General features: G+C 30.4%; 3 protein-coding genes across 5 annotated transcripts; all 3 read right to left on the bottom strand.

The window, feature by feature from the left end:
* Positions 1 to 437: 437 nt before the first annotated feature.
* On the bottom strand, positions 438 to 3,684 carry LOC106771312 (reticuline oxidase-like). The gene has a single exon (XM_014657269.2). The coding sequence runs from the start codon at positions 2,172 to 2,174 to the stop codon at positions 546 to 548; it is 1,629 nt and encodes a 542-aa protein (XP_014512755.1). The 5' UTR covers positions 2,175 to 3,684; the 3' UTR covers positions 438 to 545.
* A 794-nt stretch (positions 3,685 to 4,478) lies between these two features.
* LOC106769602 (uncharacterized protein ycf45) lies at positions 4,479 to 9,446 on the bottom strand. Of its 2 annotated transcripts, XM_014655286.2 has the most exons (8): positions 9,206 to 9,446; positions 9,046 to 9,123; positions 8,730 to 8,950; positions 8,108 to 8,180; positions 7,170 to 7,454; positions 6,719 to 6,862; positions 5,751 to 5,801; positions 4,479 to 4,941 (listed from the first exon to the last, which is right to left on the bottom strand). In XM_014655286.2, the coding sequence occupies exons 1-8, from the start codon at positions 9,443 to 9,445 to the stop codon at positions 4,873 to 4,875; spliced, it is 1,161 nt and encodes a 386-aa protein (XP_014510772.1). In that variant the 5' UTR covers position 9,446; the 3' UTR covers positions 4,479 to 4,872. The 2 variants fall into 2 exon arrangements, with proteins under 2 accessions (XP_014510772.1, XP_022641000.1); XM_022785279.1 differs by lacking the exons at positions 4,479 to 4,941; positions 5,751 to 5,801 and adding an exon at positions 5,863 to 5,913.
* Positions 9,447 to 10,243: 797 nt separating this feature from the next.
* Positions 10,244 to 12,644, bottom strand: LOC106769601 (F-box/kelch-repeat protein At3g23880). 2 transcript variants are annotated; one of them, XR_001376345.2, is made up of 3 exons: positions 11,284 to 12,644; positions 10,662 to 10,693; positions 10,244 to 10,458 (listed from the first exon to the last, which is right to left on the bottom strand). XR_001376345.2 is itself a non-coding variant. In XM_014655285.2 (2 exons), exon 1 carries the CDS (start codon positions 12,480 to 12,482, stop codon positions 11,304 to 11,306), a length of 1,179 nt encoding a protein of 392 aa, XP_014510771.1. In that variant the 5' UTR covers positions 12,483 to 12,644; the 3' UTR covers positions 10,244 to 10,458; positions 11,284 to 11,303. The 2 variants fall into 2 exon arrangements, 1 of the variants encoding a protein (XP_014510771.1); XM_014655285.2 differs by lacking the exon at positions 10,662 to 10,693.
* Positions 12,645 to 23,666: the final 11,022 nt, after the last annotated feature.

Consider the following 23,666-nt stretch of genomic DNA (forward strand, 5'->3'; position numbering starts at 1 on the left):
CACCTGTTTGAACTAATTATAGGTTTGTTAGAAAGTGAATTTTAAATTTAATTTAATCCAATAAAATTATAAGATAAATTTGTATGTTTTTTTATCGATTTAAAGAGTTTTGTGATAATGTTTGGATAAATAATAGTTTGTGAATAAACTTTTCTGTATCTTTTATATTTTATTATATAGTTTTATGTGTTGCATAGTTTTGTGTGGAGACTATATTAAACACTGATAACAGGGATACATTGGTAAAAGAAAAAAACATTTTCATTTAAATTTTTAACCAATTTAGATTTTCCACAGGTCCATATTCAATTAAGAAAAAGAATATTTTGATACATAATTTGATATTATTTTTTTAATTCAAAAATTTATTTTTGTATGATTATGTGACAAATTAAAAGAATGTAAAAATGTCAAAAAGAATGCAAAGTGTGACTGACTTTAACATTACTCTTGAATTAAACTTTTAACAGACTACATAAATTGGTTACCAGCATCGATTCTGAAGCACACTATAGATGAGAGTGACATGATTTACAAATATGGCATCATTTGTTTGCTGCGTGCTTTGACGACATAGGAGGAATGCCCTGTTCATTGGTGAAAACGTTGTTAGGATCAATCATGGTCTTGGCTCTCACCAATCTGTCGTAGTTACTCAAGAAGTACTTTTCACCCCAATCTCTTGCATTTTCCACACCATCTTTCACATTTATCATCTTCCTCACTCCAAGGTCAAAGTCCATGTAATTAATATATGCAGCTCTTGGACCCCATGAAACAAAGGGAGTCATAGCATCATAGAATCCTCTTATCCAATCTACATAATCTCTGCTTTTCTCATTCTCACCTTCTTTCCAATATATCAGGTACTGTATTGTAAACAGGTTTCCTCTTCTGTGGGGAAAAGCAATTGCATCATTGCTTATATTATGCATCTTTCCACCATAAGCATCCAGAATAACATATCCCTTTGCCTCCTTTTCAAGGATGTCTAGTGCAGTTTCTATCCCTACAAGAGGAACGTGCTTTCTTACATAATCTGATTTCGCCTTGAAATATTCTTTTTCTTGCAGATACCTGTTCTTCAAGTCAGACACCGAAGCTCCATCACTTAGGCCAGAGAAGAAAACAATAGACTCAATCCAACTCATTTCTATGCATTCTTCTTCTGTAACACCCAACTCCGGAAAAGTCTCCTTTAGAATGGATACAGCACTGCTTCTAGGACCAAGATAGAAACCATTGAGTGTTACTGATAACCCTTTGGTTTTAGCTTGCGGCAAACCAGCTCCAACAAAGCATGACAGATAGTAGTCATCTTCCAAGTTTGGTGCCACATATTGCCATTTGTGCACCAGATTGGCAACATCACTTTTTGTGCCTGTTCTTGATACGGTGAAACTGGTTACAACCTTTGGCACTTTCAGCAACTGGATTTTCCAGGCATAGATGATCCCCCAAAGACCACCTCCTCCTCCTCTAATAGCCCAGAACACATCTTCTCCCATGGTTTCACGGTCCAACAAATTTTGATCAGCATCAACAAGTAGGGCATCCACCACGTTGTCCGCTGCAAGTCCATATTTTCTAGACAGCATCCCAAAACCACCACCTCCAATGTGTCCTCCGACGCCAACAGTTGGACATGACCCAGCTGAGAATCCATGCTCGTTGCTTGCTTCAGATATTGCATAATAAGTCTCTCCCAACGTTGCACCACCTTCAACCCATGCTGTTTCTGTCTCCATGTCCACCCAAACATGGTTCAAATTCATCATGTCAATGATCACAAAAGGAGTGCCTTCATCAGCCACATACGAAGTCCCTTCATAGCTGTGTCCGCCACATCTTACTCTGATTTCCATAGAACTCTCTCTACTGCATCCTACACTTTTCTGCAGCTGCTCCAAACTCTCCGGCAATACAATGGCCATTGGCTTAGGAATCACGGGTTCTGCGAACCGAAGGTTTTGGATGGAAAAATTAAGAATTTTGAAGTAATTATAGGAAGAGGATTGGTCGTGTTCTTTATAAGGGAGCGTGGTAAAGTTTTTGATGTTGTGATTAAGCAAACAGGAAGCCAAGTTTGGGAGTGAAGCACATGACCACAGTGAAACTTCAAAGGATAGTAAAAGGAAACATACGAGGCATACTGTTTTGAGGTGGTAGAACATGGCTTAAGCTTTTGAATTGTAGAACTAAAAGCAAGGTGATCTGTAATTGGTGAAGAACTAGTTTGAGTTTATTGCCATTGGAGAATGACTAATGATAGTTTAAGACAAAAGAGTGGAGAAACGTAGCAACCATGCATATGTTGTGGCCGGCCATAGTTTAATTATGGAATTTGGAAGTGGCAGAGTGGACTCTTTTTCTGGAGGGGTCCAGCAGGGCCGAGTGAACTTGAACACTGATATAGAATCATTCACTAAAAGAAAGCAGACAAAACAAAAAAGAACAGAATGACATAAAAAAAAAATACTAGGAACATCTGGTTAACAAAGTTGAAGTGTAAGAGTGGGTTACGTGAGAGAGTAGCTACATACGAGAATGAATAACTAGCTGACATAAAGAGTTTGCCGGCTGAGTAAAGAACATAAATTTCCATGGCCTGCTATGTTGTTTGCTTTTATCCAATTGGTTTAAATAATGTCAATGTCAACTCATATCAGTGTTATTATTTTTAGCTCTTGTTAATCAAAGCCCGTGACAATCCACGGATTGAGTTTTTATCAGTATACTCATGCTATTTGTCGAAACCCTGTACATACAAATTATACATTTTGTCTTCAAAAATACGCAGTTGGAATAATGATACATATGTATGTACAAACTTTCATGAAAAGAAGTTAACACGAGTAAAAATGAAGGGATCTTCATGTTCAGACCTCCAGAGTAGAAAATGAAACAGAATAAGTCATCTTGAATCCTTTGGAAGAATAAGTAGATGCAATACTATACAGAACTGCTTTCTGAACAGTACATGATCTTGACACGGAGTCAAAATCCAAGAAACAATATTCAAAGGTGGGGCTAGTAGGCGACAAATTGTGTGGTTTGAAACTGTGGATATTATCCACACGCTAATGTTATGGGTGAATTATTCACATCACATTGGCATCTTTATAGAAAAACCCGCCTGCTACAAATACTGGATTAGGCCTTGTTATTACCCAAAACATGGCACTAAAATGGTGAGATATCTTTTTCAAACACGAAAGATGAATTTGAGTTCATGTAGTAGACATATATAAAATCCCCTACGACTGGTATAGTGGGTAGGGGCTAGAGTAGAGTAGTAAAAATGAGATCATAAGCTGAAAGTTCACTATTACTGTGGGACCAAAAAGAGAGTGACAGCAAAAAGTAAAGATAACAAAGACATCTGATAGTATATTCCTGCAGAAGAAAGGATCAGAGTATCATTGCAGCTACTATGAGTTACATTGTTTTCAGAGTCATCAATCAAAGTAGAGAAGTTCATGGCCTTAGGATCAGACGAAGAGATAATGCAGCCACAAGGCTCCAACTTCAACCCATCTTCCTCTTCAATACGTTTCCTTCAGGACAAGTTTTCAATATCGTGCGATACCTTTCATCAATAATAGCACAAGAGGAGACAGGATTTAACCCCATCAAATTTTAACCTTTCATGGTAGACTCTAATTAGAATATGTTATAAGTTGTTTATACTGAGAATATTGATACTGACTCACTGAGTAAGTTTGTTTAATAATGTTTGTAGTTTACTTTATGGATTTTTTGAAAGTAAATGTCTAATAGTCTACTTTATGTTTTAGTTCATATTCAATGTAATTGCAATAAAACAATGATTTGAGTTGGAACTCTTAAAATATTCTCTCTAACTCATTGAGAGGGAGAAACTTGTTGATGAAAATTTAAGTCTAAGTTTCACAATGAGTAGAATAGAGAAAGAAGAGTATCATATAAGATTATAAGATTGAAGATCCATTAACTTATTATTTTAAAATTTTAGGCAAAAAGTGATGTTAATTCTTTATGTAGTTAAATTCAATATTGAATCACATTAAAGTTTTTGAATGTTGTTTTTCTTTTTTAAGTTATGCTTTTTATGTGAGTTGATTTAAAGAAGCCTCACAGGACAATCTTGTACAGTAATCTATCTCCATTTTTAAAAATCATAAGAAAAATCTTCAAATCTAACAAACCTTATCTATTTTGAAAAGTTGGAAATGTAGAATCCAATGCAACTAAAAATAATATTTAGAAAAAATTATAATCTATATTTCCATCATTAAATTTTATTATTGTAAGAAAGAATATCACACAGTGAAGTTTCGTTCTTTAAGATAAACAAAGGAGAGAGTAAACAGTTTAGACATTGACACTCAAAATAAAAAATCACATACTTTTAAGTTATTCAAATGATTACATTTGATCTCCTTGTATAAGAGTTTGATGGAAGGAAACAAACATTGCTTTTATTATGTATACAATAATTTTCACTTATCATAACATAGGATATGACGTGAATGTTGTGAGGATGTTCATGTTAAACCCTAAGTTTGTTTATGGTTGTCTAAAGTCTACTTTATGGATTGTTTGGTGATAAAACGTTGGAAGAACCTTGAATGTACAAAATGTCTAAAGTTAACCGAGAGTTTCTATTGTCTTTAATAGTCCATCAACATTTTAACTGAGAAATGTGTGTCATGCATTACAAATTTTATTGAATAATTCATGATGTGATATGGAGTTTATTGCAACTTATTAGTCATAAACTTTGTAATGCATTGGATTCTACATATGATTGGGCAATTTATAGCTTTAAATCTAAATTGGTTTTTCAACAATTTATTAGTCATTAACTAAACTGCTGCTAATTGAATTATATCATAGGCATTTATCATATGCCTTAGATTTTTCTATCACGACCTTACACTTTTCATCTTTTCTTCTTACCTGCAAAAAAGTTAGAAATAGTCATACTATGAAATATCCTGGAAAAATGATATGAAAGATATATAAGAGAATAGTTTATATGTTGGTCAGACGTACCAACTTATCAAGTGCATATGCATCAGAGCCCATGAACCAATTTTAAAAGCGAATTAACATCCATATGACAAGACAAACATGCTCCAAAAGTTTGAGTAAAAATCTTCATATTTAGAATGCTACTCCAAAGTCCAAACATTTGAAACCTATAGTGAAGTTAAGGATGACATTCATAATATCCAAAATATCCCTATATATTTATCTAGAAAGCGTGATGAACTTCCGTTAATTCGAAGAGACAAGTTTAAAAACCCATGAAGTTATCGCAGATTTGGGCTTCTGGAATATATGGATGGATGCGCATTGTGGCACACACTTATATGATTGTAATCAGGTGTCAGGAAGGAGGACTAGGAAAAAAACCAAAGAGGACCAGATGCGAGGAGTGAACCTATATTTCTATGGCCATGGTTGCTTATGTTGAGTTTATCTACAATCTCAGAAGGCCTAATCATGCCGTTTGCTCTTTAACAAGTAGTTTCAGAAAACAAAGAAAAAACTTAACATTAGATTTAAAGTTTTTTCCTCTGGCAGACATCAACCAAAAAGCTAACAGTCACTTTCATCAGTAAAATTTTATAGTAATAGATCAGGCAATGTCCAACTCCAACAAATATAAATAATAAGTATTATGAAGTATAGGCAGAAACAAATAATAATAGAAAAATCTTTCAATCAAATAAACTGAAAAAGTACAGCGGTAAAGAATTTACCTCAACCTGTGGACTTTTTCCCCGAAGCAACATATCTACACTTTTGTCAGTCTGCAAAAGGAAAAAAAGATTTAATTGAAACAAAATGAAATTTTAGCCTATCAATGCCCTCAATGATTAACAGAAACTACCCTACCTGGCCTTTCAATTGCCCCATATAATTCTGCTCAAGTAATTTGACATTAACAAAAAGAAATTATCAATAAAAACAACAATAGATAATTAGGTTTTGCATTATTATCATCAAATACCCAACCATATGTTTGTTTTCCTTTCAAAATATCCTTTTTGACTAAGGCATCGGGGCATTAAAACAAGTTTTTTTTTTTTTTTCTTTCAAACTATAGGGGGCAAAAACATCAATTCTTTATTGAAAGGACAAAAAACAAACTTGGCTTAAATTTGACAGTCAAAATACATATTTAAGGTAGGGGATTCAAATCGACGTTCAGCTTTAAACCAAGGACATATATACCTCTTTCTGAGTGGCCATTTTAACAATACGTTTTCTTTCATGAATTTTAGTACATTCATTGTGTTGTGTACATTTTATTCAAGGGGCTGGACAAAATCACTGATGCTATTCTGAAAATAAGTTAAATGAATAAGAACAATAATTTCTATAAAAGTAAACGGAAAAAAGTGGGAATAGCAGAAATGATAATGAATGCATGGAACAAGGATGGGATATAAAAATATTGTATATGAGATCTTGGTGTGTCAAATATCAAAGAAAAAATCATAGAAAATCAGTTTAGGTAGTTTGGACGAGTGTAAAGAAAGCTAAGAAGGCATCGGTGATGAGAGTAGATCTCATGAATTTTAGCCCTATGAGAAAGGGTAGAGGGAGCTTAAAAAGACATTGCTGAAATTAGTTTTGAGTATGTCCAATGGTGTTGCATATAGACAACTTCACCAAGTGGGATAAAGTTATTGATATTTCAGTAGTAAATGCTCAATCAACATACCTGATGTGTGAGCCAGTAGTGTCTATCTCTCATCTCAATTAAGAAATCAAATGTTGGAGGTGCTTTCCTCTCAAGAACTGTCTTCGGACAATTTCTTGCCTTGGCTTCTGCATCTCCCAGAGTAACAATTTCTATCCCGCCAATCTGATAAAGCAAATGGAGGTGAATCTTGAATATTAGAGTGCTTAGAAGGGTGATATTCAAGTTATGTGAAAACTAAAATTCAGATGAAAATAAGGTTACAACTTAATATGGGATTCAGTTGCAGGCCTCATCTAAACAGCATTCATTACTTTATTCAAAACATGAAGTAAAAAGAGACAGACAATTATTGTCTTAAATTATTAAGTAAAAATTAGGCCACATAGAGTTCAAAACTTGCTTAAAAACGGAGCAAAAGCGACAAACTATTGGATGTTATTGGCACAAGTATATAAAAGTTAAAACAAACCAGATCAGAAAGGGTAGGATTCTTGATGATATTCTCAAGCTTCTGTCCATGAGCAGTCCCAATAAGAATGATCCCGCGCTCGGCAATTGATCGGCAAGCATGAGCTTCAGCTTCGGTGCCAATCTCATCAACTATAATCACCTCGGGCATGTGATTTTCCACTGCCTCAATCATCACTCTGTGTTGCATTGATGGCTCCCGCACCTGCATTCTTCGTGCTCCACCGATTGCTGCATGTGGGATATTGCCATCACCCCCAATTTCATTGCTGGTATCAACAACCACCTATTCATTTTGAAAGAAGTTATTCTATCATGGGTCTATCTAAAAAAAGTACTTTAAGGAAGAATAAGGCTTGAGCCGCTAGCCATGGTTGTCTCTTGAAGAGGGCAAGCATGCTTTTCAAATCAGTGAAATCCTGTTAATTTTCTGTGTTGCAACTTTTGACAGCCCTTGTGCTCTATAATTACTAGCGGGTCATCTCCTTAGTGCTTATTTAGTTATAGAAATTAATGTAACAGGCAATTAACATACATGGTAATTGCATGCGGGTGGAGTCCTTTTAGCTTCCTAAGTTGCAACTGTTGACAGGCCTCGCTTAGCCTATAAATAGGGTCTTATGTGCATGTGCAAAGCAAGCTTGAATTATTGAAAAATCGGGTTATGCCTTTTGAGAGAACTGTTTCTATTGGGTTCTTGACAGAACCTCCTATAACTTATAAAGGAATTTTTCCTAAACTAGGCTGTAGCTCCACATCCTTTCTTTGTTTCCATCTCCATCCTAGAAAGATCCATAAATTGAATTCGTGCCAAGTGGATTCACATTAGGTATCAACAATCGTCTACTCATCTTGCAGGAAGTTATTCTATCCTGAGCCAGTCTATAAAAGTACTTTAAGGAAGAGAAAATGCTGTGAGATGCTGAAAAATCAGCATACCACTCTTTTGTGAAGCTCTTCAGACAGCACCCGAGCAATTTCACGCATAACAGTAGTTTTGCCAACCCCAGGCCTGAGAGAATCCAAGAAAAAGAGTGGAAAAAAATCATCAAATTTTCTTAGAGAAACAGAACAACTTCCTACTACATTATTGGACTGGTGAGTCAATAGACCATGGTGAAGTAACTTTTATCACTTATTAGATAGATCTTAACATAAATTTCAAAAGTCTTATATTGCAATTGACAATGACAAACACAGAATCCATAAAATGTTTTAAATTTAGAAAAATAACCAAATGACACATGTTCTGGAAAATTCTCTCTTTTTAAGTACTTACAGGATAAGAAAACAAAAAAGGTAAAATCAACTTATTCACTTGAACATCCACAGAATAGAAACTTTATTTTCTAACCTACTGAACATAAAAAAGTGTATGATTTTAACTTGTAGGAGAAACTTAATTCATTTGACCTTCTTGTTTTTTCTCTTACAAGTATTCTTTTAACAAAACTAAAATGAGGGATGAAACTAATTTTATTACAAGGATTCCCTCAGTGCTTCAACTTGTATTCAATCTTAAAATATCAATAAGAGATTAAAGGGGAATACTGTGTTATACCTTCCAACAAACAAAATGCTCTTCCCGTATTGAAGCAGGTCATAGACCATGTCAATCTGGCCAGTGATTGCTCTTCCGACACGACAAGTCAAGCCAACTATGTGACCATTCCTACTCCTAATTGCAGATACTCTGTGCAAAGTACCCTCAATTCCAGCTCTATTGTCCTTGCCAAACTCTCCAACAGCTTGTTCAGCATATTCCAACTCCTTCACAGTTACCTAGCTATACACCATATAACTTAATACATTTCTGGATATCACATTACATAGACATAAACAATACTATCGAATGAAGAGGGCAAGGTACGCATTACCTCTGTGTTCCTTAAACAGTGACGTCCATGCTCTCCTAAATAACGTGCTTCTGGAAAACGACCCAAATCCAATACAACCTAATGAAAAAACCAAGGTTAGATTAGAAAGAAGTACAGTGAATTAAGGATTAAATAAATAACGTTGACATTGAAAAGTGACCTCCAGAAGTTGAGAACGATTAGTTTGATCAAGGAGAGTTTGATGCAAATCAGATGGAAGGATCTGTAAGAGAGCTTGCAAATCGGCTTGGTCGTTGTGAACAAGACAACCAGAGCCTTCAGAAAAAGCTTCACATTTCAATTTCAGTGACAGTGGCATTCTTGCTGCCTTCAAATTCCATGGCAGCCGTAGTGACAGAGGCAGCCACGAAGAGGAACACCAACAGTTCGTAACTACCATTTAGTTTCCTGCTTTATCACCCTTTTCTCCTTTCTGTTATTATTAAATAGTTTATTTTTTTAATGCTCTTCAATTAAAATTTAGTTCACTAAATATTATTATTTTGGTATAAAGATTCAACAGGTTAACACTAGTAAGTTATGTCAATTTATTCATTCACATTTTTAATAAAGACAAAAAAAATTAGTTCATTTATGAGCTAATTTGTACAATAATTTTTCATATATTTTCAAATTTTATTTTAATCTGTGCATAATTAAATTTTAACTTCGAAAAATATTTATATATACTAGCTATGAAATGTTTATTCACAATTTTAAAAAACAATATAAAATATATTACATAAAAATATCTAGTGTGAGTCTCATTAGAGTTTACATATTATTCAAGATGAGAAAATTGACTCTTTATAAAACTTTTGGTATTAAAATCAAAATAGGAAATGAGTACAGAATTCCTGTTATTAGAGTCTGGACTTAATTAGGATGGTAAGTTATACTGATATTTTTATTTTATATTAAAAAGTATTTTTCCACTACTAAATTTTTAGATTTAAAAGCATGTGATAATAACTTAATAATAGTATTTTATAGAATCTCTCTAATTTTATCAATAAGTTTTCATATAAATCCTGTGAGTTAAATAAGTTCTAGGTATGAAGAATATTATTCTAGTAAACACCTGGGAGGAAATTCATTCAATCACACATAAATAATATTAGAAAGAAAACAGCACAAACAACAATGCTAATAATATACCTGGATGGTGCAGCAAAAGCTGCATCTAATCACTTATAAATGCTATTAAACAAGTTTCGAATACTATTTATTAAAGAAACTTTTAAAGAGTCATCAAGAGAGTTATAATAAACATCTTTTACAGAACAGATACTTTAAAAAAAAACTATTATTATTCCTCTAATAATCATCTTCTTCTTCATGTCCTCCTTCTTCCTTCCATAATCCACTATGCCCCTGAAGCTACGGTGACATATCAAGGAGTCCTGTGTTTTCCTGCCAACATATTAATGAGTAGAATTTAGATAGACAAGTTTGAATACCAAGCAATTACATTTTAAACAATTAGATGCTAGATCGGGAAGATCCAACTTTTCAAAGTTTAATTTTGGCACACATCAAATAACTCCTAAGAATTATTATTCTATTAAAATGGATACAAGATGCTGTTTTATGTGAATATAGAAAAAATATTATACCTGGATGAGATACTAACCAAGAACATTAAAACCTGCAACAAGGAAAAATTAAAACTACCCCACAAAGGAAAATAAATAAATTCATCATGCTCAAAGAAGCACATATCCCTCTGTAAACAAAGAAAGAATTTAGCTTCAAACCAAAAGTCGGCAATACCAGCCGATAGCATTGGTGTCGCATGTTGTCTTATTAATATTAATCAATACTACATTAATCCAGACTCCATCATACGACAACATAATCAAACTAAGTTGCTACCATACATATATATGTAAATCATTCAAAAGAAAGATGTGAATGAAAGTTCAAGGAATAAGAATAAGACATGAACCAAGAACAGAAAATGCAGCCAAAACCAATCCAGAGCCACACAACTAAAAGCATGAATCAATAGACTATGAGATGGCTGAAACTAAAGTTTAACATACAAATGTTGCAAAGAAGTTAAGAAGCATTTCAAAATTTGAAAGATCTTCATTGCCTTTAAAACATCTTGAAACCCAAATAGGGAAGGGAACTAACTCTCAGTCCTATAAGGAAAATAATCTATGACTAGAAGATTATATGCGAATGTGACCATGGTCATGCATCAGAATGATAATGTCTTAAAGAAACACTTACATGATTTGATTAGAGAGAGGTCAGGTAGTAGGATAAGGCAACACCAAGCTCTGAACGTAATCTGTAGATTTGAGCGATATCCATTTATGGGGAATTTCAAAATGCTCTATTTGGCATTGTCTCCTATTACACCAAACAAGTTGGTATTCTGCATGGCATACCAGGATCAGGATATTCCCGTCTTCAGACAAGCACAAGGGACGCGGAATGAGATACCTGGGAAACTCAAAATAATTGTAACTGATGTTCATCAACAAAGTCCAAGATTGATGAACTCCAAACTCCTTCATTTGCCAGAAAGCAAAAGATTCTCTATGGTAAATGTGGGAAAGACAGAGACAACCCCCAAAAGCTCCAAGTTCTGAGAAACCTTCCCCCACATCATTAGGCAGTTTAAAGCATGTGTACGTCTCAGTGGCTAAGTCAAAGCAAAAATCCACAAGGGATTTGGAATTACCAGTGCCAAGTACTGTCACCCAGTTAAGGGTGCCATTCAGAAACACTCCCTTGGTTTGACGAAACTCCGAAGGGAAATCAGCTTCAGTAATTGGAATCTCTCTCCAACAATCATCTCCAAGATCGTGAACTATAAGCTCTATGTCGTGACATTTCGGGTCATTCATCACTGCTGCCACCACCTTATAAGTGTCAGTTAAAGCATCATGACCAAACGCCATGTTGGCGCACCCACATTCAATGTAACAGGAGGGTGATTCGTCAGAACTGAGTCTGGTGGCAGGATTCCAAAATCGGACCCAGATTTCGTCAAGATTAGTATGGATTCTACTCAGACACACCAATCCATTGCAGACTCCAACGATGTCGTAGTTGACAAAGACTGGAATACCGTCACCGTCGTTGCCAACAACCGAATTTGGGTTCTCGAGTAAGCTTTGTGTAGAGGATTGGTGCAGGTAATGTGCATCATCGTCGTACTCGCCATACTCGGATAGCGTGTACAGGATTGGGTTGTCTCTTGGGGATCTTTCAAGGTGCAGTTTCACTAAATTGGGATCGAAAACAAAGAAATTCCAATACTTAGAAACGCACCTAAACCGCATCAGAGCCTTCACCGGAACTCGAGACAGTATTTCTATCATCAAATCATCAGGCATAGTTGGAGTAGCAGAAGTAGCAGCAACCCCAGCACCGCCACCGGCACCGTCACTGCCGTCTCTTCCTCTCTTTGGAGAAGCCATGAATTGAAGAATGCAATAAAAGATTGAAATGGGTTTGTCTTTTGGAATGGGACAAATTGGAGTGATGTGAGGAAATGCCTAAGATTAGAGACAAATATATAGGTTCCCAACCCTATGATATGAAGAACTCTCAGTTACAGTTTCCCTCTACCGCTTCCACCTGGGTTGACTGGGGCCACCTGTTAACTTTTCATAAAATAGCTTTAATTCATATTCAAAAAATACTATTAATATTTATTACTCCAAGTATTTTATTTAAATTTTATTTATATGTATAGGAGACTTTCATTGTTTCTTCTTCCGGAAAAGAAGTTCATGAACCGTAGGTTTTTTACTTTCATGCAGTATTGCTTTGTCATGCTTTTGTTTATTGCGGAAAAGTTTTCATTGTTGTCTCCTGTAGGAGTTTAGGTCATGTCTTAATCTTAGTGTGACTGTTTATTCTCTTAGATCCGTTACTGATCATCACCTTGATAAGTTATTGTCTCAACAACTAGTTAATCAGACACAGTCCTTCTTCAGGCGCATTCCTCTTTCTGTTCCTCAACCTCTTTCTGCTCCTCAACCTACAGGTATTAACAGTAGTTTCCAAATGTTGTTTCTCTCCAAATGGTAGGTTCTTACACTTTACTCACCCATTTGTCACTGGAAACACCACTTTTCGTCCGACTTGCATGTATAAGGCATGTCGTCAGCGTTCATTCTGAGCCAGGATCAAACTTTCCATGAGATTCCTAGTTGCATTACTTGTAGTTTCATTGATATATGGTTAAATATGTTTTTGTTTTTTTAATTTTTGATGAAAATTAAAATTAGTTTTTATTTTGAACTTTGACTAATTTAATTTTTGGTTTAATAGTCTCTCTTGTCTCCAGTTTTGTTCTGTTGGGTCAAGTAAATCCCATGTTTAAAAATATTGTCTAGTTGGTCCTTAAATAGAAAATTTTGTGCCAACATTGTCCTTTCCCAGGAAACAAACAGAGTTAATAGCCTGATGATATGGTAGTACATAGTGGTAAATTGTCATTTTTATGTTGCCTATGCTGACATGGTAAGCAATGAGAGGTTGAAGTGGATACTACACCTGGCAGCCTCTTCTCCCTCAAAATTAGGGTTTTGATGCAAAGGGGAAATTGTTCACCCCTACGCTGTGAAGGAAGATTGCTCGCGATTCTCGACCATGAATGAAGACGTGAGTTGCTCGTTGTTGCTGTATCGCGATTAGCGTCTTGAACTTCTTTAGGGTTTTTTATTTCTTTTCGCAGGTGTGTACTGGGTGGAGAATACTCACGACGACGCGAAGCTCACGCATCTTATTCGCGATAGGGTTTTGCGATTTAAGCTCATGTTCCTTTTATAGATTTTTAGTTCTTGTAGTTTGCAGGTTTGATGACGTCGCAGATGGAGATGTGGTGGTTGCATGTTCTCGCATTGAGTGGTGTGATTTTTATGGCAACAACGGCTTAAAGCAGGCTTTGGAACATGATAGCAATGGTGATGCTTCACGGTGGCGATGACACGAGGTAGTGGTGGTGGTGGTGATGAGGTCACACTTGGGTTCCTAATCTGCTGCAAGAAGTGCTTTGTTTAGTTATTTTCATATGAATATTTTTTTTTATTCAAAATGTGTTGTGATGATTAATGAAATTGACATATTTTATTATTTTTAATAAAATATTTATCTCTCATTCCATCATGAGATTGTTCTTGTTTGTTTTTAATAAAACCAATAAAGTTATTTATCATTTCATAAAAAATACTCTTAATTTTTAATAAGATTTAGATTTTATTTTGATTGAAAATGAATAAAGTTAGATATATTAGATATATATTTTGTGTTTATTTTATTTTTATCTTTTATTTTTAATTAGTAAACAGTGCATTATAAAAAAGAGAGATGAATTTTAATTACATTAACTTGTAATTGAATGGTGTTGTGATAGTGAATATTTAATTATATTAACTTTTTTATTAGTTTTAGGTTTTATTTAAAGTGAATTTATTAATTGAGAAGATGAAAGGATGATATAATGAGAAATTTAAAATAAAAGAAGCAATTCACACAATTTTTGAAGTGGATTTTGTGATTTTCTTAAAAAAAAAAAAGTTATGTTTCTTTTATTTATATATATATTCAGATTGAAGTGGGTCTTCAAGACATAAAACTAATTAAAATTAAAGTTACTGTGCTTTTTAAAAAAAAAATCACTGTTTTCTACAATTGTACAATTTTGTTCAATGATTACGTCATGATTACAGATAAAGTCTAAATTGGAAATACTATATAAAATTGTACCATCTTACAAGTTAAATATCGATTTTGACTATAATAAAATTACCCATATTATTAATAACTTAAAAGAAATTTCACTATTCATTAATATGAAACACAATTTTTCATTATATTTAATACTCTTGTCATTGTTTTTTTAGTTATCTGATCTTTTAAAAAAAAATAATTTTTATTTGTTATATTCTAAATTCAAAATAGCTTATTTTTCAATTATTCCCTTGACTTAATTAACGTGGAAAATCTTTAAAATAACATAATTAATATTTTCTTAAAATTTAAAAACAAGGAGTAGTTTCAAAAGTAAAGAGAGAGAATATCACTTGAAGAGGTGTATTTTGGATGCTTATGTTTAAAACTGCACATCCCACATTTTAACTGAAGTGTTGAATAGAAGCGTTTACTTAAAGTATTTAATATTAGCGGCATATGAGTACAAACTTCTTAATTCATGTCATTATTAAACCTTTTAATATAAATAGAGTGCATTAATTACAATAATTAATACTTTGAAGAAATAGATCAACAATAAATATAAATAGATCACATTTTTCAAGGAAAACAAAACATTTAAAGCTCCATTAAAATCAGCTCATTTCCTACCGCCCACAGAATTTTGGTTTCCTTTTATTTATCACTTTTAAAGTTTAAGATTATCTTTACTATTATTTTATTTTCAAGATTTTAGAAAACAGTTAAAAGTAGAAATAGTATTTAAGAACGAAATTTGATTATTTTAAAAAATAAAAGGTTGAATTATAAATAAAACAGTTAATTTGATTTAATTTTATAAAAACTACAATATTTTTAAAAATCATTCTCCTTTTCTATAATTGATCTAAGTTTTTATTATTATTATTTTAGTACAAGAGTTCTAACTTAGAAATACAACAATTCCACATTAGTGGAACTCTTGTCTTGGTCTATCAAAAAATTGTCAAGTACCTCCTTAAAATACAATTAAATTTATATTACATAAATAATATATTTCAAATGGTCAATCTATTTTGGTCGACCTAACTGATCTATCAAACTGGCACACCATCATACCCAGCCCAGTCCATTAGCCCATTTTTATATTAGTTTATTTTTTTTTAAATTAAAACTTAAAATAAAAATAAGTTAAAAGATTATTTTTTAAATGTAAATATGTAATAGTATTATAATTTACATCATTAACACTTACAAGTTAAAATTTTAAATTATAGTTATTATTTATAATAGAATAATTTAATATATAAATGTAATAATTATTTTAATTTATTTAATTAAAAATATTAACTAATTAATTGAAAAGTTAAATATATATATATATATATATATATATATATATATATATATATAATTAAATAAGGTGATAATATTTATTTATACGTGTAGATAAATAAACAAATTCAAAAAATAAAAAATTGAAAAAAAAAGTGGTGGAATGGATTACAATTTTTTATCTGTTTTTCTCTGACGGATTAGCTCGATTCAGCCCATTTTTATATAGGTTTAATCATTATGATAGTTTTTATTTTCGGTGATTTTTTTCAATTAGGTTCCTCATTTTTTATTTTTCTCAATTGGATCCCTATTTTTTGAAAATTTGAAGTAATTAGGTCATTGTCGTTAGTTTCGTACTAACATCGTTAAAAAGGGTGACACATGTCAGCTCGTAATTTTTTTGAATTTTTTAAATATATTTTTAATTATTTTTATTTTTATTTTTTATTTTGTTTTCTTTTAAAAATAACATTTGCCACGTGTCAAGTTGACATTGTGCCACATAGCAATGACAATGTGAGATGGCACTGACAGTGTCACGTGTCATTGTCAAACCACGTGTCATTGCGTTTGTTTCAATTTAGTACCTGTATTTTTATTTTGTTCCAATTTGGTCCTTGTATTTTTATTTTGTCTCAATTTAGTCCTATTTTTTTTTTTAAATTTAAAAAAATTTGTTCCTTCCCAAATAAAATACGATATATACATTTTCCAAAATTTTGTCTTTAAATTTGTTTCTGTTAAGCAAATTATTAGTAATGTATTTCAAATCGAAATATTTAACTCTAGAAACTTTTTATGAATTGTTAAGGAAGTATTGAGACTATACTTGTGTAGATTACCTTCACAAAAATATTTATTATTGAGATGTTAACTTTTATAGGTTACTCATTCATATTATTTAGGTTAAATGATTTCTTTACTACTATATAAATAAAAATGTGTCATATGTTAGTTTCTAATTTTTTTATTTCTAATAAAAAAATTAATTTGTATAAATTTCTTTGTAAAGATTTATATACAAATAAAATTTTGTTTGAACTTGGAGAGAAACAAAATTGTTTAGTTTTTTCAAAAATAGGACTAAATTAAGATAAAATAAGAATACAATGACCAAATTGAGACAAATTAAAAATATAAGGACCAAATTGAGACAAATATAATGACACGTGGTCTGATAGTGACACGTGGCACTATCAGTGCCACCTCACATTGTCATTGCCACATGGCTCAATGTCAACTTGACACGTGACATTTTTTTTAAATAAATAAAAAATTAAAAATAAAAAAATAATAATAATTAAAAATATATTTAAAAAATTCAAAAAAATCACAAGCTGACACGTGTCACCTTTTTAACGGTGTTAGTAGGAAACATAATTGCTTTAATTTTTCAAAAATAGAGATCCAATTGAGAAAAAGAAAAAATGAGGAATCTAATTAAAAAAAATCACAGAAAATAAGAACTATCAGAATGATTAAACCTTTGATATATTAAGAGTGGGCCAAACCAAAACAACTCAAGTTGAATCATTTTGCCACTTCTAGTTAGAAATGTACTAATATTAGATAGATATTTTATAATTTAAAAATTTTAATTGAAGTATCTATCTAATAAATTTTTACTGTACTATCTAGTACAGTAAAATTTTAATTGAAAGTTGTTAAACCTCTACAGAACTTTGACACAATAAAAAAATACTCTAAACTCATTCTTTCCAAACACTACTCTACTTTTTAGAATCTAGTTTCAAAGTCGTGTGACATAAACACTATTTTCATGCAAAAGTTGTGTGACAAATACACGACTTATTCTAGGACTTGTAATAAATTTAAGACATGTCCATTCTCCTAATTTTTACACAAATATCCACAAGTTTAAAAGAATCAACAACAACAAAAAAGTTGTATTTGCAAGAATTTGTAATAATTTTGAATATAAAATTGGACAAAATATTGGACCTACATAAGTGATAACATCGTAGATACCACACATATATATATATATGGTTTTTCCATTACTAAGAACTAAAAAGATAATAATTTCTTCTATGATCGTTCCATTTATTTTAATTCTTACAATCAAACTTTATCAAGATAATATTATGGTAATAATGAACACATAATAATTTTGTACATGAAAGTGGACAAAATATTGAGCCTACATTTATAGGCAAAGTTTCTTTCTCTTCACATAAGTGATGATATCATAGATACCAAACATACATAGTTTTTCCATTAGTAAGGACAAAAAGAGATAATAATTTATTCTATGGTTGTTCGATTTATATTAATTCTTACATTCAAATTTTACTAGGATGATAAAGAACTAAAAATGCAATAATTTCTTCCATGGTTGTTCGATTTATTCTAGTTCTTACATTCAAACTTTACTTAAATATTATTATAGTAATAATAAACACATAATAATTTTGAATATGAAATTAAAAAAAAAAATATTAGACTTACATTTATATACAAAATTTATTTCTCTTCATTAAAGTGATAACATCGTAGATACTAGACACAAACATAAAAAAAAAAACACACACACACATATATATATACATATATATATATATATATATATATATATATATATATATATATATATATATATATATATATATATATTATGTTTCCAGACTAAAAGTATAATATTTTCTTTTTCATGGTTGTTTGATATATTATAATTCTTACCTTCAAGACTGTTGCTCTTTTCTTGAAGAAGAAGTCAGCGTCACCTCCTCCAAAGAAAAAGGTTGTTGCTGTGTCCCCCGCCAACAAGGAACTCGCCAAGTGGTATGAAAATATATTTAGTGATAGATTTTATCAACTAGTTTTTGAATTTAAATTGCTTCTAAAAATATTTGTAGATAATAAATTTGTTGGTAACTATTAGTAAATTAGAATTCCAATGTACCAAGCTTGATAATGTTCTAGGTGATAAGTAAGAAGAAGAAAAAGGAAGGAAGGAGTGGAAGTTGAGTTAATGGTGTCAGTGGTAATGGTGGAAGGAGAAGTGGGCGAGAAGAAGAAAAAAAGAAAAAAAAAACGAAGAAAATCAAATTATAATATTTATTAAAGAATTTTATATATGACTAAAATTTATCGATGAATATTAGTTATTTGATATTATCGATAAATTTACATTGTAAGTTAATTATCGATAGATATTATCAAACACTTTCACCATGTTTTGTTTTTTTTTTTTTTCTATCTAATAAGTGTGATCAATAATCAAGCTAAATGTAATAACCAATCACAACAATGCATAATATGAGTTTAAGTTGGATAAACAATTACCTTTTCCTCAGCAAATGAATTTTAGAAACGGATACGGACAATTTTTTAAAAATTTTAAATCATATAAATAATTTATTAAAGCTAAAATTATATATACATATTGAAACCAAATAAATTATTTAATTTAACTTTGATATAACATTTATTTATTTATTTTTATTTTGAAGGCATCATGCTCTTTTTACATAAATATTTTACTGATTTTTTATGAGGATAATAAATTATATTCTTTTTGAAAAAATGAATACAGTTTATTTTCTTCATATAATCTTTTTTTATCACCTATTAATTTGAAATTTATAACTAATCACATTTACAAGAATTTATTAGTTTTATAATTTTATATATTTTTATTATGAATGATTTGAGAATTAAAAATTACTTATTAATATTTATTAGTGTGTTAAGTTTAATTAGAAGCGTTATATAAAATTGATAGTTTAGTATGAGATACTTTAACAAATATTGTTTTCTTTTCTATCAATCTTTCTTCTGTTTTGTTCTTCTACTTTTTGTCTTCAGTTTTTAGGACATAGATTGTAAATTGTGATGCACCATGGGACTCAAATCACATGTCATGTTTATTATGTTTGTTTAATAATTTAATCCATTTTGACTTTGGTGCTTACATATGAGTGGCTACCTACCACCAATTTGAAAGAAGAATAAAAGCTGATAAATAAGTTAGGGTTTAGGATAAAGGTGGAAGAGTGAAGAAAGAGATTGATTATAAATCAACCTCGTATACCTTGTCTCCTTCCTTAAACATGTGTAATGCGCCCAACCAACCAAATAGATAGCAATTGAAATGATTTAGTTCATTCTTGAAAATCTTCAATAGGACGTTTTGTTTTTCATTTCAACAATACACTGAATGATGAATATAAATTCTAATAAATGTAAGAACAAATCATATTGGAATTAATTAGACGAAATTATAAAAAAAAATACTATCATTGAATAAGTAAATATCTGTCGGGTCAGACAATTCAAATAAATAGTATATTAATTACATAGTCATAAAATATAGAGACCGAATGGACGATATTTGACAATAATTATCTTTAAACGTTACTCCTAATCAAGATTACATGTTACTTAATAGGTGATGGGTCATAATTCTAAATTCATCTTAAAACTTATAAATAAAAGTTAAAAATAAAAAAATAAGTAATTATATTTATTACAAATTTAAAATTTTATCGTAATCTCCGATCAAATTAATCGCTCACTTGATTGTTGAAATTGAAATACCGATGAACTACTTAATCAAGTTTAGATTAAAGTGTGAAGGAATGTTTTACGTAAATACTTAACCCTATATCTTAAATATGTATCAAACAGGTTAGTTTCAAAGTTGCATAGATGGGTTTTTGGGCCCATGATCATCATTCAAACTTTATGCTTGAGCATGGAGGTTGTTTTTCCTTATCATTGTTTTTTTCATCCTTTCTTTTTCCAACTTGTTTTCTGGGGCATTATGTCAGTGCTGCTAGGCCCTCTGGCTTTTCTGCACATATATTTCTAAGAAAAGTAGATGCTTTCCATGTTGATGTTGACACCGACTCATAGTATTCTATATTCCCAATCGATCAACCACATACGTATAATAGTGGTGTGTATTCACAATCAACACATGCAATGCAAGTACTCTATAAGACAATGGAAAACGTTCAAAACAGAAAAACTAAATTACTCTCTCCAACCAACACTTTTGTTGCTTGTGCATTTTATTGCTGTGCTCCAAGAAAACCCAAGTAACTAAGTACAATGCCCATTTCACATGATGTTTTCACCGTGTCCCCAATGTCAGTAAACAAAAACATATTAAAGGTTTTTCTACGTGGGTGCATCAGAAAAATATTGAGAGGTGAACTACCTTAAAAATTATACTAAAATGTTCAACCACAAAGCTAAGTGCGTAAAAAAATTACTCACAAATTGTGGCTGAAGTCATATAAGTATTAGAGACACTTTAGAAAGTCAGATAAATTATCAAAGTTTTAACATAGAAAGTTATTTTAGAAGTTCATTTTTTAAATTTTGGTCTCCCATGATTTAAATGGAGAGTGAATTTTAAGTCTAACTCAACTCTACAAAATCGATTTCTAAAATGAGATTTACACCTCACTTGTATATTATAAATTGATTTTATCTAGAACTTCCAACAGAAGACTACTTAATTAATATATATTTTTTTTTACCAAAAATCTTCCCACAAAATTTCCATATTAATCTTGAATATTATTAAATAAAATAACATAATAATGAATGAGTAAACTCTCTAAAGAATATATATCCTCTTCTTTTCTATATATATATATATATATATATATATATATATATATATATATATATATATATATATATATATATATATATATCGCTAAAGAGTAATAAAATACAAAAAAATACTTGAAAAAAAATACTCTTTTTGAGAGTTGACTCATTCTCCATTTCATCTATTTTTGTCTTTGTTTGGAGGACTAATGAAATAAAAATATTTGAAAAAACTAAAATTAAAATATTATAAAAAAGATATAAAATATAAAAATAATTGAAAAATATAACAAATTTCAGCTCATGGTAATGGATTTCTTTTTTTCTTTTTAAAAAAGAAGATAATGAATATATACTAAAAGTTCGGATTCAATGTATTTATTTATTTTATACTTCTCATTCTAATTAAAATATACATTTCAGGTTTAATATTTTACTTTCAAAAAGTAAAAGGAAAATAGAGGTGAAAGCTTTTTCTTCTTCACATAAAGTGAAAGAATGACTTATCAATTATTATTCCTTTGAAAGTGAGTATAAAAGTCGTATATGGCATTATATTGTGTGCCTTATTCCCCTAGTAATAATTTATATAAACAATAGAAAATTAAAAACCACGTGAAAATAAATGCGTAATAGAGTGATACAAAAGAGAAAGAGATAGAGTTATAAGTTATTTTGTAATTCTATTATATAATTTAAAGTTGATTTAATTAATTTTCAACTTTATAATAAATTTGTATTCTATAGTTTGTTTATTAAGCATTTAAACTTTTTATATTTTAATTTAAATTTTTTCATATAAATTGTTTATTAATCAAGTCACAAATTTTGCTTGTTATATTACTTATTTGTCATTATATTTTAAGAAATGTGAAGTATTAATTAATATAAAATGATATTATATTTAATATTAAATAAAAAATAGTATTTTTTTATCGAAAACATGTTAAAAAAAAGAAAGCAGAATGATTCAAAAGCAGGGGTGTTGAGTTGAATATATTAAATACTGTGTGAAAGGTGGCTTTTTCTGGAAGTGTGAGACAACTTTCTCCATTACCCAAATTTGAAAATCAAATCAAACAAACCAAGAGACAGAAAAAAGAATTTTAAATGCTTCACAAAACACTATTTTTCATCTCCAACAAAAAGGAAAGGAGCTTTCCAAGTTTACTACCAATACACACATCAACTTTATAGTGCTAAAGTCTATTGTAATGGAAAGGATAACGGAGAAATCGGTTCTAGGGAAAAAAGAATAGATTCTCATACCTATATTAAGATACATCAACAAGATTTTATTTTAACGATATGTTAAAAATATTATGTCAATTAGAAATAAGGTCAATTCATATTATATATGTAGGTGTAAATCTTATCTTACAAATCTTTTTTGAAGTTGAATTAATCCACTTCTAACAAAATATATATGTTTATAACAATATTTTAAGTTTATTTATTTATTTTCAAGTAAAATCTACTCATTTACACCAAAAGATTTGTTTTAAAATAATAACTAATATATATACCTATAATAATAATAAATAATAATAATAATAATATGTTAATTTTAATTATAAAAACAAAATAACAATCTTATATTTTGAACTATTAAAACATTTTTTATCTATCATATTACTTAAATCACTTGTAACTTTTTTATAAACTTTATTCCTAAATTCATAAAATTTAACCTTGAAGCCTATGTTGTTTTACATGATTTATTGTAGCAAAGGATAGAAATTCATGGTGTTTTATTTGTATAAGTTGATTTGAAAAAATATACAAGATAAATTTGGAGGAGTGGAAAAAACAATAATTTCTATAATGAGGATATTTAAGTGAAAGGTCAACTCAATCTACACATTTATCATTTTGTCTTTATGCTTTTTTATTTTTTCACTATATTGGTTTCTTTTTTGTTGAAAATGTATGTTTTTTATTCATTTAGTAAATACAATGGTATTTTTAAGTTTAGGTTTGATTGTATGTCAAGTTTAGAATTGATATAGGATTAGGTTTCTGAATTAGGAAATGAATTA

This window comes from Vigna radiata, chromosome 8 (assembly GCF_000741045.1).
Source record: "Vigna radiata var. radiata cultivar VC1973A chromosome 8, Vradiata_ver6, whole genome shotgun sequence".
Lineage (NCBI taxonomy): Eukaryota > Viridiplantae > Streptophyta > Magnoliopsida > Fabales > Fabaceae > Vigna > Vigna radiata.